The sequence below is a fragment of the Rhipicephalus sanguineus genome, chromosome 11 (assembly GCF_013339695.2).
Source record: "Rhipicephalus sanguineus isolate Rsan-2018 chromosome 11, BIME_Rsan_1.4, whole genome shotgun sequence".
Lineage (NCBI taxonomy): Eukaryota > Metazoa > Arthropoda > Arachnida > Ixodida > Ixodidae > Rhipicephalus > Rhipicephalus sanguineus.
In genome coordinates, this window is record NC_051186.1 from 30,358,946 (window position 1) to 30,372,975 (window position 14,030).

A 14,030-nucleotide genomic window follows, 5' to 3' on the forward strand; every position below is an offset into this window, starting at 1 on the left:
GATAGTTTGAAACTGCCACTTTTACGCGCACAGACGTTCCTTTCCTTGCGGCACGGTTGAGGCACGCACCGAGAACCGAAGCGAAGCTAGCAGTTGAGAAGGCGATGCGCACGGGGCCAGATTACGCTATCGTGATCTACTCTTGAAGGCGAAGCTCAAGCGTCGTCCATGTTTTTGAAGCTTCATTGCCTTCAGTCTCATCTTCCTCCCCTTCTCATCTCTCCTACTCTGTCCTCGGTCCGCTGCACTCAGACCGTCGTATTTTATGTACGATCCGCTCCACTCAGACAAGTGTATTGTAAACAACCAGCAGCCACCTATAGCGGAAATTCCAATGCGCATGCGCATATATATAGTGCTGTTGTTTCCATCAGAAGGAGGAACGCTATACTCTCTCCGCTACAAAACTACTTGACCTTAGCGTCTTTTGGCGTCTTTCAAATAAGGCAGACGTACAGGGGAAGATGGGAGAAAACGTTTCGACGAACTTGTGGCTACGTTGGCTCCGACATCCCGTGTCCAAGGATTTTTCAGCTCCTCTTGGCGTGCTTGTAGCTTTGCAGCCAATTTGACTGAACGTCGCTCGCAATTTCGCATCCGAAATGCGAAATCGGCAATGCACCGGGGCGCGCGTTAATCGAATCACAGCTAAAACTCTCTAATATGCACCACAAGAAGCAAATCAAGGAAGGAGGTTTGTCAGATGGAAACACAGCCCAGATCTCTCCCTCTCTCTTTCCTGACTTTTTCTTTCCCTACTGCTGCATCTTTCACCGGCTCGTGGTGCTCCTGAACAAGTGTGGTCATTGTGGCAGGAGTTGGTTTTCGCGGCGTAACTTACGTTTCTCGCTTCTTTGTTTGCTTGTTTACTTCGGTTCGTTTTGTTCCTTTGCGTATCACTGCGTGTACGGGGAAGCAGAAATCGTCTCAGCCAGCAAGAGGAGTCGGATCGTGATACAGCTTCCGTAAAGCGTATATACACAACTCCGCCGAGATGTATTACTCGTGTCACGGGGATCTCCGGCTACCTGAATACAGCAGCAGACCACCGGCTGGCTGCTCGGCCGGCTTTATTCCTGTAGCCAGAGCCCTGCGGCAAAATCGTGTCTAGCTGCGTTGCGCGAAGTTGTTTGCCTCTTTTCTTTTTTTTTTTTCGCGGCCAGCTTCACGCGATACCACTCGCGAATGCTTCGCACTTCCTGTTGTCTCTAAAATACATACGAGCGCGGCTCAGCGGCAGTTATTTTCTGCCGTTAGTATATGTAAAAGGTCGCAGGTTCGGTTCCCTGTTGTGCGGTTCAGATTCCTTTGCAGGTGAATTGCATATATCCTCGCTATCGTAATATGAAAAGCAATCTTCGTTTGTTCTTGTGCAGAGGAAGAAGTGGTAGATGGGTTCGGGTGGTAGATCTACGTTACCGTAAAGGCGCTGGTCCCGGGTTAAATACCCACACAAGAAGGAATTGCCTTGCAAATTATGCGCACTTGCTTTGTAAATTATGTACCAACTATAGCCTAATATTTTACGTTGCTGTTGTTAGAAACTTTTACAGCAGTATAGATGCGATTACACAGCAGTGAAATTCGGAGATTAGCGCTGTTCCTTTTTCAATATAGCATAACGTAATCATATCTATTGGTCTAATGCGTGATGTCCATCACCTTTTCCTGCAAAAATGCGATATGATAAGCTTTTCAAAACTTGCCAAATGGACTTTTGTTAGAACCAGGGCTCTTATTCGGAAGGAAAGTGTGGGATCGGGCTAGTTGGTATTCCATTATTAAACTGCTCAGCGCAAAAAGTAGACACAGCACACATATAATTGACGAGGACCAGCGCAGACTTCCAACTGAATATTATTACACAAACATACAAATATATAGACTACAGAAAAGATAAGGCCACACGCTTATGCAAGAACCAAACAAAAAACTAAACGGGAAGAAGGAGCCGCGAAAAGCGCAAGTAACTACCCCGGAACATCACGTGCCGAAGAATCCAAATAGTCCAGTTATTTTTCCATCACAACGAGGAACTTTTTCGGTCTTGCCGAATGAGAACCCTGTTTCGAGCAAAAGCGCGCAACTTGGCACATGAGCACGCAGGATAGCCAGCGGCAGTGCGAGTTGGTCCAATCTACAGAACACCAGTTACACTTTTCGTTGCGTGCATATATTGACACGTGGTCGTGACGGTGAAAAAGGCGGCAGTCGGGCTGTTCAAGACGAAACTCGTTATTGGGCGGACTTGTTCCAGTAAATGAGAAGTCAAAGTACAAGCAACGCACGCTGTACACTGATAGTGGTGATCACAGTCGTCGGTCGTCGGTTATCTGCTCGTCTGTTACATGCGTCGGCTTTTTGTACAACCTTATCGAACCTTCCAGCGTTATCACTGGTGCTCGCGTTAAGCTTAACATAAACGCTGTTACTCGTGTCCTTCGCGTATTCTTAACAGAACAGTCTAAAACAATCGCGAAGTTTCTCAAAATTGCGGCGCGGCCTGCGACGAGCGGTGGTAACAGTTCTTGTGGGGGAAACCCGATCGTGCACATAAGACATAACTGAATAAGCGCGCGTGGCAATACTGTCGTCTTCGCAGGCTTGTTTCAGTTCAGATCCACTTCGCTCTTCTTTGAAGGATTCAAATGACCATATCATAATTACTGCAACGCTTAGCTATAATCCATTCTTCTTTGTTCTTTTCCTTGCAGGAAGGCTGGCGGTGACGATGGAACAGGTGCCGCGGTCGTCCAATCACGGTCAGTCCTTTTTTTTTTAAATTACCTTGCAGGTGACAACAGCCAATCGCAAACGGCACTTGCGGAAGAGAAGTTTTGCGAATGCTATCATTGTATCCACCTGATAAAATGAGGTTGTTACGTACACGGGGGCTATCATCTGTTGATCGACTGTTCCAAGCACACCACACATATATAGACAGCGACTTGAACAGAAACTCCACTTGCTGGACTTAAAGCGAACTCTTTCACTGGCGAAAATACTATTCCCGTAGCATTCACGGATAAATAACAAAGCAATGAAAGTTCTTTAACGTTTTTTTTTTAAGACACTGTTATGGTTGAGGTAGCGTGGCCCATCGCTACTGCCACCGTTATCGTCCGATGTCGTCCCTCAGGCTCGTTGCTGGGAATACGCGTCGTTGTATCCCACCTCTGGAACCGCTGCTGGGACTCGGGTTGCGTGGCCGGTGCGAACACGGGTGTGCATCGTGCTCGGAGTAGTCAGGAAGGACAAGATGAAGGAGGAAATATTTTATGTACATACTATTTACATGTTTTCGATCTCAGTCAACATGACTGCCAGCCCGACCACGTCGGCTGGTTCGACTCGGTTCGACTCCGTTCGACTCCGATCCTCCCGTTCGACGGACCGGCACGGCCTTAAATCGTCTAGCCGTCCATTGTCCTGTTGACCGTCCGCCGGTCGCAGGTGTTGACTTCGTCAGTTGCAGTTGATGGAAACGCGATTGTCTGTCCCTTCTATCGCCCTCAGGAATGCTGCTCCCAGTCGTTAGGCAGCGTGAAAGCATTACGACTGGTGTCAGCTGACGGGGCCGGCTGGGCGAAGACGCCGTTTTCCAGGGTCCCTCTCTGTTGGAAAGTCGGCGACATTTTGTGCTGAGGCACAACATCACTAACATTTGTGATGAATATTGACAGAACTACATTGAAAGCGGGCACTGCGATTGTATGTGTGCTCTGGTAAAACGAGAACTTTTGAACTTGCTAAATGCAGAACTGTATATAAGTATATATGTGTCTTTTATTTCATTTTTAAAAATTTTTTTATCCTAACAACCAAGTGGAAAGGTGTACCCGTCGCCAAGAAATGACATCAAGAACTTCATTTATTTTTATTGTAATATAAAACCGGTATCGTGTTTTTTAATTGAAGTAACTCAATGTTTTATCTGTTTGACCCCGTCGTCCTGTACATACTTATTTGCGCTTATATTAATGTCTAACAGCCTGGTCTTATGGGACGGAAGATCGGGGCAAAATGGAAGCTTGAAGTGATGAGGAGTTGTTGAACTGGGAATGCCAAAGCAGAGGACACTCAGCGTGTTCCATCATCATTTTTGTTGAACGACTTCACATCGCTGTCGTCTTCAGACTTGGGTGTAGTAAAATTATAATAATTAAATTACATTTTGCTGTAATAACTAATATAATGAATTGCTTTTGTGGTCTTGTAATTTAGTAATGTAATGAATTGCTCATGCGAGCAATGTCGTGAAATTACTCACTACATTGTCAATTGCTTTTGACTAAAATATAGCATGCCCGCTTCCCTTATGGCGTAAACATTCACTGGGAAATGAACGAAAAATCACAAAGACAAGTTAATCTGAGTGCCAAACCTCAAGCATGGAAGTTCAACGAATGTCTCTGAGATTCCAATCTATAGTACGTGCTGTAAATAGAGTGCATGTACATGAATTAGTGCATAAATGATGATCTTTTGTTAATCATTTCAAAGTAATTTCATTACTTTTCAAAAGTAATAGTAATGTAGTGTCATTACCTTCGATCAGCTGTAAATAGTAATGTAATTTAATCAGATTGAAAAATGGAAAGGTAGTTAGTAATGTAAGTCAATCCGCCTTTTTCACGACGCCCCGGCGCATGCGCTCTCCCCTAGCGGAAAAGTCGCCACGCATTTCCTCATCTCGGAGGCTTTGCTTCTGGCAATACCGGTTCTCCCGGCCCCTACCAAAACGACAGAGGGTAGCACAGGAAAATGTAAGGGGCGGATTACATACGAGGAGTAATTTTGCCATCTCCGTTTGTCTTACATGACACTCACGCTGACCTTCCCACAGTCCGCTTACTGGGGTATGCACTCTGCTTTTCATCACGAGGTCAACTGTTCGATTCCTGGCCACATTGCCTTAGAAGCCGATATACAAGAACTGTCGTGTAGCTGTACTATTGATGTCTTTCACTTCAAACAGACCACTCTATGACACTTAGCCGGCCCTTCTCTCAAGGAATCCCTTCACGTATGCATGTAATCGGCGTGTTGATTGTGTTAGCTGTGAATAGCAAGTATTAATGAATTCTCGTAGATGTTAGAAACAGATTTATTTCAATTGTAGAAAATCTTCGCCCGTCATTGTCCTCTTCTCGTCCGTGTTTCTTTCGCGCTGTACCTTGCCTAATGTAAAACAATTTAACAGTACTAAACAAGTTTTGTGTTACACTTAAGTGCCCCTTCAAGGCATCGAATGGCCAGCCCAGCCACTCGGTGTCTCCGTGAAGCCAAGCGATTGCTCCATTTCGGAGAGCGGAGAGCGAAAGAAAAAGAAGAAAAAAAGGAGAATAAATGACGGCGAGGAAAAAGAGGGGGGAAAATAAGCGTTTTGTGCGGCCTTGGTGCGGTACCACCTCGGCGGCGTCGTCCTTTTTCCTTGACCCTGGCAGTGGTTCGGGCGCAGCACTGCCGCCGCCGCTGCCGACGAGGCAAGATGAAGGCCAGGCATTGCGCAACTCGATGAGATTGCATCACGGACGCTGCGCTATCCCGGCCTCGCCTCGCGGCGTCCCTCTACCACCCAGCTGCACCGGTCATGTATAGCTGTACTTAAGTGTTGTAGTGTGTGTTAACTTAATGGCAATGACTAATTGTTACACCCATGAAGGAAATAACTATTTATTTATAACTTACTTATTACAGATAGCTACGGCGCCCGAGTTAAGTATTATCGTTGGTGGGTTAATTACAAACATGAAGTTGTAAAACAGAACCTCACGAACAGCAGCCATAGTACTAACATACAGATATCGTGACAAAAGGGGAAGATACCCACCACGGCGTTCTAGTGTTTATGGTGCTCTACTCCTGACCCGAAGGTCACGGGACCGAATCCCGGCCGTGGCTGCCGCATTTCGATGGAGTCAAAATGCTAGATGGCCCGTGTGCTTATATTTAGGTGCACGGTAAAGAACCCCAGGTGGTCGAAATTTCCAGGTCCCTCCTCTACGGCGTCTCTCGTAATCATATCGTCGTTTTGGGATGTAAAATCCCAGCGCTTAAAAGAGAAAGGCAGCACATTCATTACCAAGCAATAAAACGTCCCATTATGCATATAAAAAAAGAAAAACTGGGAGTGTTATCTATAGCAGATTCATGTAAAGTTCTCTATGGCAGGTGAATAATTGTGTGCAGACACTATCTCATTCCAAAGCAAATTCTATTGTTCAATTGTTCTGGGAAACTATGAAACAATGAAATGGGCAGGGCCTTATATTCTTTTAATTGTCGCGTCCCCCAGACTGATAATTAAGTTGTTTTAAGAATATGTTCTAATTGATTCCCGTGTTACAGCTGCAGATGTTGTGTGAAACCTCTAACCTGACCATGGTGAAAGCTTTTAAGGCGAACACCGGTAGCTTTGAGTCATTTTTTTTTTTTTTTGGTCGCGAGTCGCAAACGGTTGTGCAACCGGTGCTAGTCGAAGCAGCAAATAAACCTTTAAAGGGCCCCTTAACCACCAAGAGGTCGATATTTAGTTGTGGTGTTGCAGTTGTGCACGAGTCTTCAACAAACACGTAGCCGCAAAAATTTTTCCAAACGGTGCCGTAATACCGGAGTTACACGCGTTTGATGATACAAAAGAGGCCCCTGCTTGTTTCGCTCTTTCCTTCGCTACGCTCCGTTCGTTGCTTCGTCTCTCCTCCTGGCCGAGTGCTCCTACTCACCGTACAAGAAGGCCTGGAGCGGCGAGCGCGCGTACCTGCGAGCAGACGAACAAATCCTTTTTGTGGATGAGACGCGAGTGCTGACGTCACGGCCAACGCTGGGGACATTGAAAGGCCCGGAGAGAAAAAGGGATTGACTTTTTTTTATATTGTGGCGCGCCCACGGCTCGTAGCGCTAACGTTTCGCATTGCTGATTGTGGCGGCATTCTGAACTCGATGCGTTGTTTACTTGAAATCTTAAAATAATTATCGGAGGTGGTTTAGGGGTCCTTTCAGGGCAGAAAACAAGCCAATCCGAGAGGATCTCGCGACCTGGGCTCTGCTAGTCGCCTCCTCAACTGTGGTCACCTAGAGGGTTTCTCAAACTTCCCCACCTGATATTTTGAATAAAGTTGTTTCTTCCTCTTTACCAAAAGTTATAAAAAGTAAAGAAGGGAGGAAAAATAAAGAAAGAAAACTCTATGTGGAGCTGCTCCTGGCACGTGCATTTCGGGTCGTTTCTCGCTTTTCCCGGGTTTTGCGCGGAATCGCAGACAACCGTTCAGGCGACGCACAAAAAACTTGAGACGCACGCTCCACCGCAAGCCACACGGTCGCGGCGCGTCGGTAGGGACGAGCAACCGTAACCCTGACGACGACTACGACGACGAGGGGAGACGCGGAGCGGATCACGCGCGAACTAACGGCGTGCATCCTGCATGCCCTCCCCCTTTCTCCGGCAACGCAATCCCCTGGTTATACCACCGTCCATACGTCGGTGCAATACCGCACCATACCCTCCCTTCGCACTCGGCCCGCGAAGCCCAGTAGTCGCTTGCGAATCACGTCCGCAGTAGTCGATGCATTAGCGCGATGATTCCGAAGTGGCGCGCGATTGCTTTGTCGGCCGCTCTCTCCCGCACTCCCGCTTATTTCCTGGCCTCGCTAGGTGACCGAGAGATGCGCCGCTAGAATTATATCATTGCTATCTTGGCCCCGTTCCTCTAGCACTGAGTATATATAAGACAGTGCTTTCGCTTCGAGTATTTCTTTTTTTACACCTCCACTTCCATTCTGAGTGTTTTATTTCGTCCGGTCTCCCGCTCCGAGCGATGCCTTTTCGAACGGCACGCGTAGTGGCAACGCATACGTTTTTTTCTTTCCCGATCTGCCGCGATGTTTTCTTTCCCCTACGGTGTAGTACATATGCTTTCCCAGAACGCGCGCGATATAATCCTATCGCACTCCCTGCACTCGTATTCCTCCAAACTCGAAGCAAGCTCGCGTTCAAGTAGCGCGGTGCATTCTCTCCAGATCGCTGGCGCCGCGCGCGCACCCGTTTATTATTCAAACGCGCCGCGGGTCACGTGCGCGTGCCACTGCTCGCGAGAATGCCGGCGCGGGTTCCTGATTTGCATGATGGCTCCTACACGTGTCCACCCCACCTCCGATCCCGGTTTTCCCTATCTCGTTGCCTTCTTCACCGCACTGTCAGCGTTAGCTCCTATACATTTATATGTGTGTAGTTCATGCTCTTTTTTTTTTTTAGTCCTTGTCCTTAAAAGGGAGTACACTTTTCACGAGCCGAAAACACTTTCAGGGTGGGACGTTGCATGCTTACTGTCCTTATAGTTTCGTTCACCACACTGCCAGCTTGCCACATTGCCGCCGAATCACTCGGATCACTGGACTTGAAAAGCGCATTGCTGTGCGCACACATGTTTGAAAGTCACCCCCGCCACGGTGGTCTAGTGGTTATGGTGCTCGGCTACTGACCCAAAGGCCAAGGTATCGAACTGCGGCCGCGGCAGCCGCATTTCGATGGAGGTGAAATGCTTGAGGCCCGTGTGGTTAGATTTAGGGTCACGTAACCCTGGTGTTCCAAATTTCCAGAGCTACGGCATTCCTCATAATCATATCGTGGCTTTGACACGTAAGACCCCGACAACTATTAATATACTATTATTATTATTTTTTTGAAAGTCGGCAACGGTGCCTGCTCTAGGTCAAGACGTCTCGGTGTACGGCTTCTCTGCATAAATACTGATTGAACCAATGAGCGCATTTCTTTTCTTTCTTTCTTTTTTTTGGAGTGACATGCGAACGTGAGCGTGTTAGCGAAGTTTACGTTGGTTTAGTTTTTATGCTGCGAACAGCACAAGAATTTCATATGGACGACAAATTATAGTGGGCGCTTTGCTTGCCTGCCTTTCGCGCTTACCATTGCCTCTGGCGCTATTTGCTGTCATATGGAGTTTTGAGTGGACACTGTTCAGAGGTATCGGGGTTAGTGTGCGTTGCCTTGCACCCCCAGAGCATATGCTATACTTCTTCGGCCAGGTGGGAGGCGGCCCTCCGCAGCTCCCTCCTGGCTGACCAGCTCTGGGCCGTCCAGCAGGCCCGCGGAGCGGCCGGCAGGCTTGGTCTGACGGTCCCGACGTGGGAGTCGCCCGCTGCGTGCTGACGCGCGCCTTGCAGGACCCAAATAAAGTTTTTCAACCAACCAACCAACTGATCAGAGGTATAGCCAGAAAGGGATGTTGTCTGATTCGGAATTTATCACTTCGCTTGCACAGTATACCTTTGATAACTGGGTGCAGTTGTACGTAATATCTCTTGCCACAGAGGCAACTAGAAGCAATCACTGCTTTATAGTGTCCTCGTTGAACAGGGAACGTGCAGGCCCTACAGGGTCTTGTGTAGCCCAAGATAGCTTGTCACAGAAATATCAGGTCGGAATGACATACTTAAACGATAGGCGGTAAAGAGTAAATGGAAGGAAGGTATCGCTGCTGGATCTTAACAGGCTAAACTTCATAAACAGTCGGTTGAGTGTCTCAAACATCAGTCCATGACCCAGTCCGATCATGAAAAGATGTCGCTGTCTTCATAATAGCAGCACCCATCTAGCAATCGTCAATGTTACCGTGCATGCTGCAAGTGCGAGCACCGAGATGTTTCTAAAGAAAGTCAAATGCAGTCTGCACTTGGTCCGATGGAGTCCAGTGAAGATCGTGTGTGATTCGGTTGCGAATAGCTGCAGATAATAGGAGAATGGATACACACATGTGTGCTAAAGAATAGGAGAATAGATATGCTTCTTTATCGTTCGGATGTATGTACAGTCGTGAGCACGCTTAGCGTGAACACCGGAGCGCGTGCCACACAGTGCTGTGAGCCACGCCTATGCACCAACACGAAGCACTGCACATGCGCCGTTTGTTTGTTGCGTGACTACTTTGCTATCATGCGCAACGCGTCACAGATGAGCGCCTTCGACGAAGGTGCGCTCAGGTTACGTCGTGCGCGCGATGGTAAAATATTTCACCGCTAACATTGCACATGTGCCGTGCGATGGTGAGCGTCAGTGATAGCAAGTTCTAAGCTGAACGGTGCGAAGACGACAATACGCGTTAGAGAGATGTGCTCGTAAGGTCCCACTTCCAACAAAACAAAAGTCATGCCGAGAAACCGACTATACGTTTTCACACACAGGGCACTGTCGCAGCTCATCCGTGCGCAGTCACCTTCAAGAAAAGCAGCTTTTTTGGTGGACAAATGCGTGATACCACAATAACGACGTTCGCCTGCTTCTGTGGTTGTTCTTGCACCAATCACCAATTTTGCCAATTTGTCTCCTGTCAACAATAGGGCATGCGCCAAAATTCTGCATTTGCGTGCGTATCTCTCTTATGTGCGTCGTATAATCTTCGCGCCATTCTACTCAGAACATGCTAAACACCCAATTTTCAATCCCGGAGATGTTGGCAAATATCTGGAAGTTTTCCTGCCCGCAATAGCCTAAATGCGAGAGAATAATTTGAAATCTGAGACTGATTTTCTTTTGAGTGTTCAGGTTTCTTTTCTTTTTCTATTAATGAGCTGCTTGTGGAATTACTGTAAATGTAAATTTAAATCCACTGTTTAACAATCTAAACTGATTTAATGTTTGATCCTGGGGTTGATTCCTTTCATAACTAAATTCTGCTGCCAAGGATTCTGCTGTCGACCTTTCCAGTGGGATTTCTTTGGCGATTCGTTAGTTTGCGCCTTCTTTAGTGGCACATATGTTTTGTTTGGCCCTGGTGACTGTCCATGCTTTCGCGTTCGCTGCACCGAACTATCGCTTCACGAAGCACCCTTCGGGGCCTTCCCAGCCTTGGCCGCCAGCGTTGTCACTATTGAGCCGATTCAGGGATCCAACTGCAGGCACACGCGCGCACTTCTGACTTGCACGTGCCGAGCACCCGTTATGGCTGCTTTCGGAGTTGAGCCGGGACAGTTCTGACTCGTCCCGACCGCCGCTGGCACGCGACGTTGGTTATCGCGGACGTGTTTTTTCTATGCGTCACGTACGTCGGAACTACCACCAGCCGACCGGGAGATGGCGAACGTGCGCTAACGAACGGCTCGGGATTATACGGGGACCGTCGCGTGTGCGGCCGCGTCAGTGTAGTACTCAAGACGACGCCACCAGTGTGGCCCGCGGAGTGGATTCCCCAGAGACTGGCGTAAATGGTGATTTCCCGGTGTTCTTGCGGATTTCTGCCATCCTGTTATTAAGGCGAAAGTCTTTTATTTGTCTCGTGCGAACGTGACCTTAAAGGAGTACGGATACGTATTTCAAAAATTTTGGTATTGTTGTTCTAAATAAAAACACTGGTGTCGAGAACCACAGAGCACCGTGGTGCCTCGGAATGCATTGAATATATATATTTTTAATACCGATACCTTAGAAAAAAAAAGACACTGTCGGTTTCGATAACGAGGGGATTGTTATTTTCGCAGTGACGTGTTAACAGTATGACGTAGTTCTAAGTCACGTGGGGACAGCAACTCGTGACCTACAAGCAGCAGCAGCAGTAGCATCTCTGTCGTCTGCTGTCAGTTTCACGTAAACAAGGATGAGTGCATTGTCATCCAGCTACTCCGACAGCGATTTCATCGATCTCCGCCGTATGCAGAACGCAGAGTTCGCAAACCCAGTGAATTATGTTGACTCGCTATGATAATGTCCACTGCGGTGCATGAGGCTGGCGTGCAGATGCTAGGCGACGAAAACTCTAAAAACAAACTAAAATATTTTATACGTTCTGTCCGACTTGAGTGTCTTTTTTGCGATGCCTCAAATGTCCGTACTACTTTAAAAGAAAAGCCGACGCGAGCGAAACGAAGCGAAAAATACAACGCTACCGCGCTAGCAGTGTGTTGACTTCGTCCTTGCGACGTTCGCGTGATTAAAGGAAACTTAAAAAGCGGCGTTCGCGTGATGTAAGTTGCACGGTAAAATAGCCACATAGGATGGCATTTTTACTATGCAATTCTAGTCGTCTTAGGCGAATTTATACGAAACCCTGTGATTTTTTTTTATCTTAATGATGACAAGGTCCTACTAGTCCTTCTAGACCGACATTCGCTAACATGATACATCCGATTCCTGGAGGAATTCAATTACGGTATAATTGTACAGCAAGACGAATTACAGCTCATGATTACTGAACTGGATACGGAAAGTAGAAGAGTAGGTCTGAAAATTAATATGCATAAAACTAAAGTAATGTGGAACAATCTTGGCAGAGAACAGCGCTTTGCGATAGGTGGAGAGACACTGGAAGTTGTAAAGGAGTACGTCTACTTAGGACAGGTAGTAACCGCGGAGCCGAACCATGAGAGTGAAATAACTAGAAGAATAAGGATGGGATGGGGCTCATTCGGCAAGCATTCTCAAATCATGAATGGTAATCTACCACTATCCCTAAAGAGAAAGGTATATAACAGCTGCATCTTACCGGTACTTACCTACGGAGCAGAAACTTGGAGACTGTTATTACAAAGAGGGTTCAACTTAAATTGAGGACGACGCAGCGAGCGATGGAAAGGAAAATGATAGGTGTAACCTTAAGAGACAGGAAGAGAGCAGAGTGGGTCAGGGAACAAACGGGGGTTAAGGACATCATAGTTGAAATCAAGAAGAAGAAATGGATATGGCCCGGGCACGTAGCACGTCGGCAGGATAACCGGTGGTCGTTAAGGGTAACTGACTGGATTTCAAGAGATGGTAAACGCGTGAGGGGGAGACAGAAAATTAGGTGGGTAGATGAGATTAAGACGTTTGTAGGTATAACGTGGCAGCAGAAAGCACAGGACCGGGTTGATTGGCGGAACATGGGAGAGGCCTTTGCCCTGCAGTGGGCTTAGACAGGCTGATGATGATGATGATGATGTATATATTCACGCACTAGCAGTACCGATTAATGTTGATTAGCGGTTGGCTGAAGTTTGGCTATCTGCTGTAATTGCATTAGTGTCATCTTTATGAAATCTCTACCCAATCAGGCAACAATTAAATCCCTGTCCAAGCCAGACAACCATGGTGTCACAGGAGTTCTATGTACCACGGTACTGAAGGAGTACGCGTACAGTAAACACATTCTGGTCTTCCCTCCGCATCGTTACCATTCATCACGGCACTTCGAATCACCTTCGCCCCCCCCCCCCCCCCTGCAAAACTTCGAACTAGAACGCACCAGCCCAATTCAATTTTTATTATACTTGTTCGGAAAATGGCTGTCTGCGACTCGGCAGCTATGGAAAGTGGGTGCACATAGCCGCCGGTGCGCATAAGGATTCCCGGGAACGGAATCAAACGTGGTATTTTCTCCTGCAAGAAGGACTACAGCCAGCACTGCCTTTTATTTTCTTAGTTGGCATTAGCGTTATGTGGATTGGAATAAATCTTCATTGCATTTGCATTGAAGGCGGCTCTTCGAGTCGGCATACGATAAAATCAACCAGCTTAGTGCAGCCTCTGCGCTATCAAACTTCTCTCCTTTCTGTTCCCTGTACTGCCAATCTTCCCTCGTAGGCATAGCAGGCACAGGAAGCGTTCAGAGTTAAGCTTAATACGATAAAACTTTCACGTGGCAATTTTCCACTCCGATCTTTTCCATTACCGCTTCTTCCTCTTATTTTCTTCGTTTTCTTCATCCGAAGGAGTTCATCTTCCGTACACAGTGTGGTAAGTTCTATATGGTCATCAACGTACAAAACTCCGAGTCAATCACATCAACGTTACCGCCCCCTGCACGTATCGGCGCGCTCCGCAGCCTCCGTCCCGTCAAACTTTCCGCAAAAGATTGCGCGAGAGGGGGAAATGGCTTGTACATCAACAATTTCACCTCTGGCTGTGATGGGATTAAGTCCTTCCCTGGGCCCCGCGCCCTGAGGGTCATGTATAAGGTATTGGTCGAAGGAGAAGAGCGTTTCTTCCGGCATACCTCTCTGTTTTCAACATTTTCGCTCTATTGGTTTCTTTCCTTTTTTCG

At 47.3% G+C, this 14,030-nt stretch overlaps 1 protein-coding gene across 2 annotated transcripts in view; it reads left to right on the forward strand.

The window, feature by feature from the left end:
• The window catches only part of LOC119373214 (protein trachealess), a 380,134-nt gene that overhangs the window by 131,163 nt on the left and 234,941 nt on the right, over positions 1-14,030 (forward strand). For both annotated transcript variants that reach the window (XM_037643223.2, XM_049410906.1), the window contains exon 4: positions 2,715-2,762. In XM_037643223.2, the coding sequence (XP_037499151.1) occupies positions 2,715-2,762 (48 nt within the window). The remainder of the gene's footprint in view (positions 1-2,714; positions 2,763-14,030) is intronic.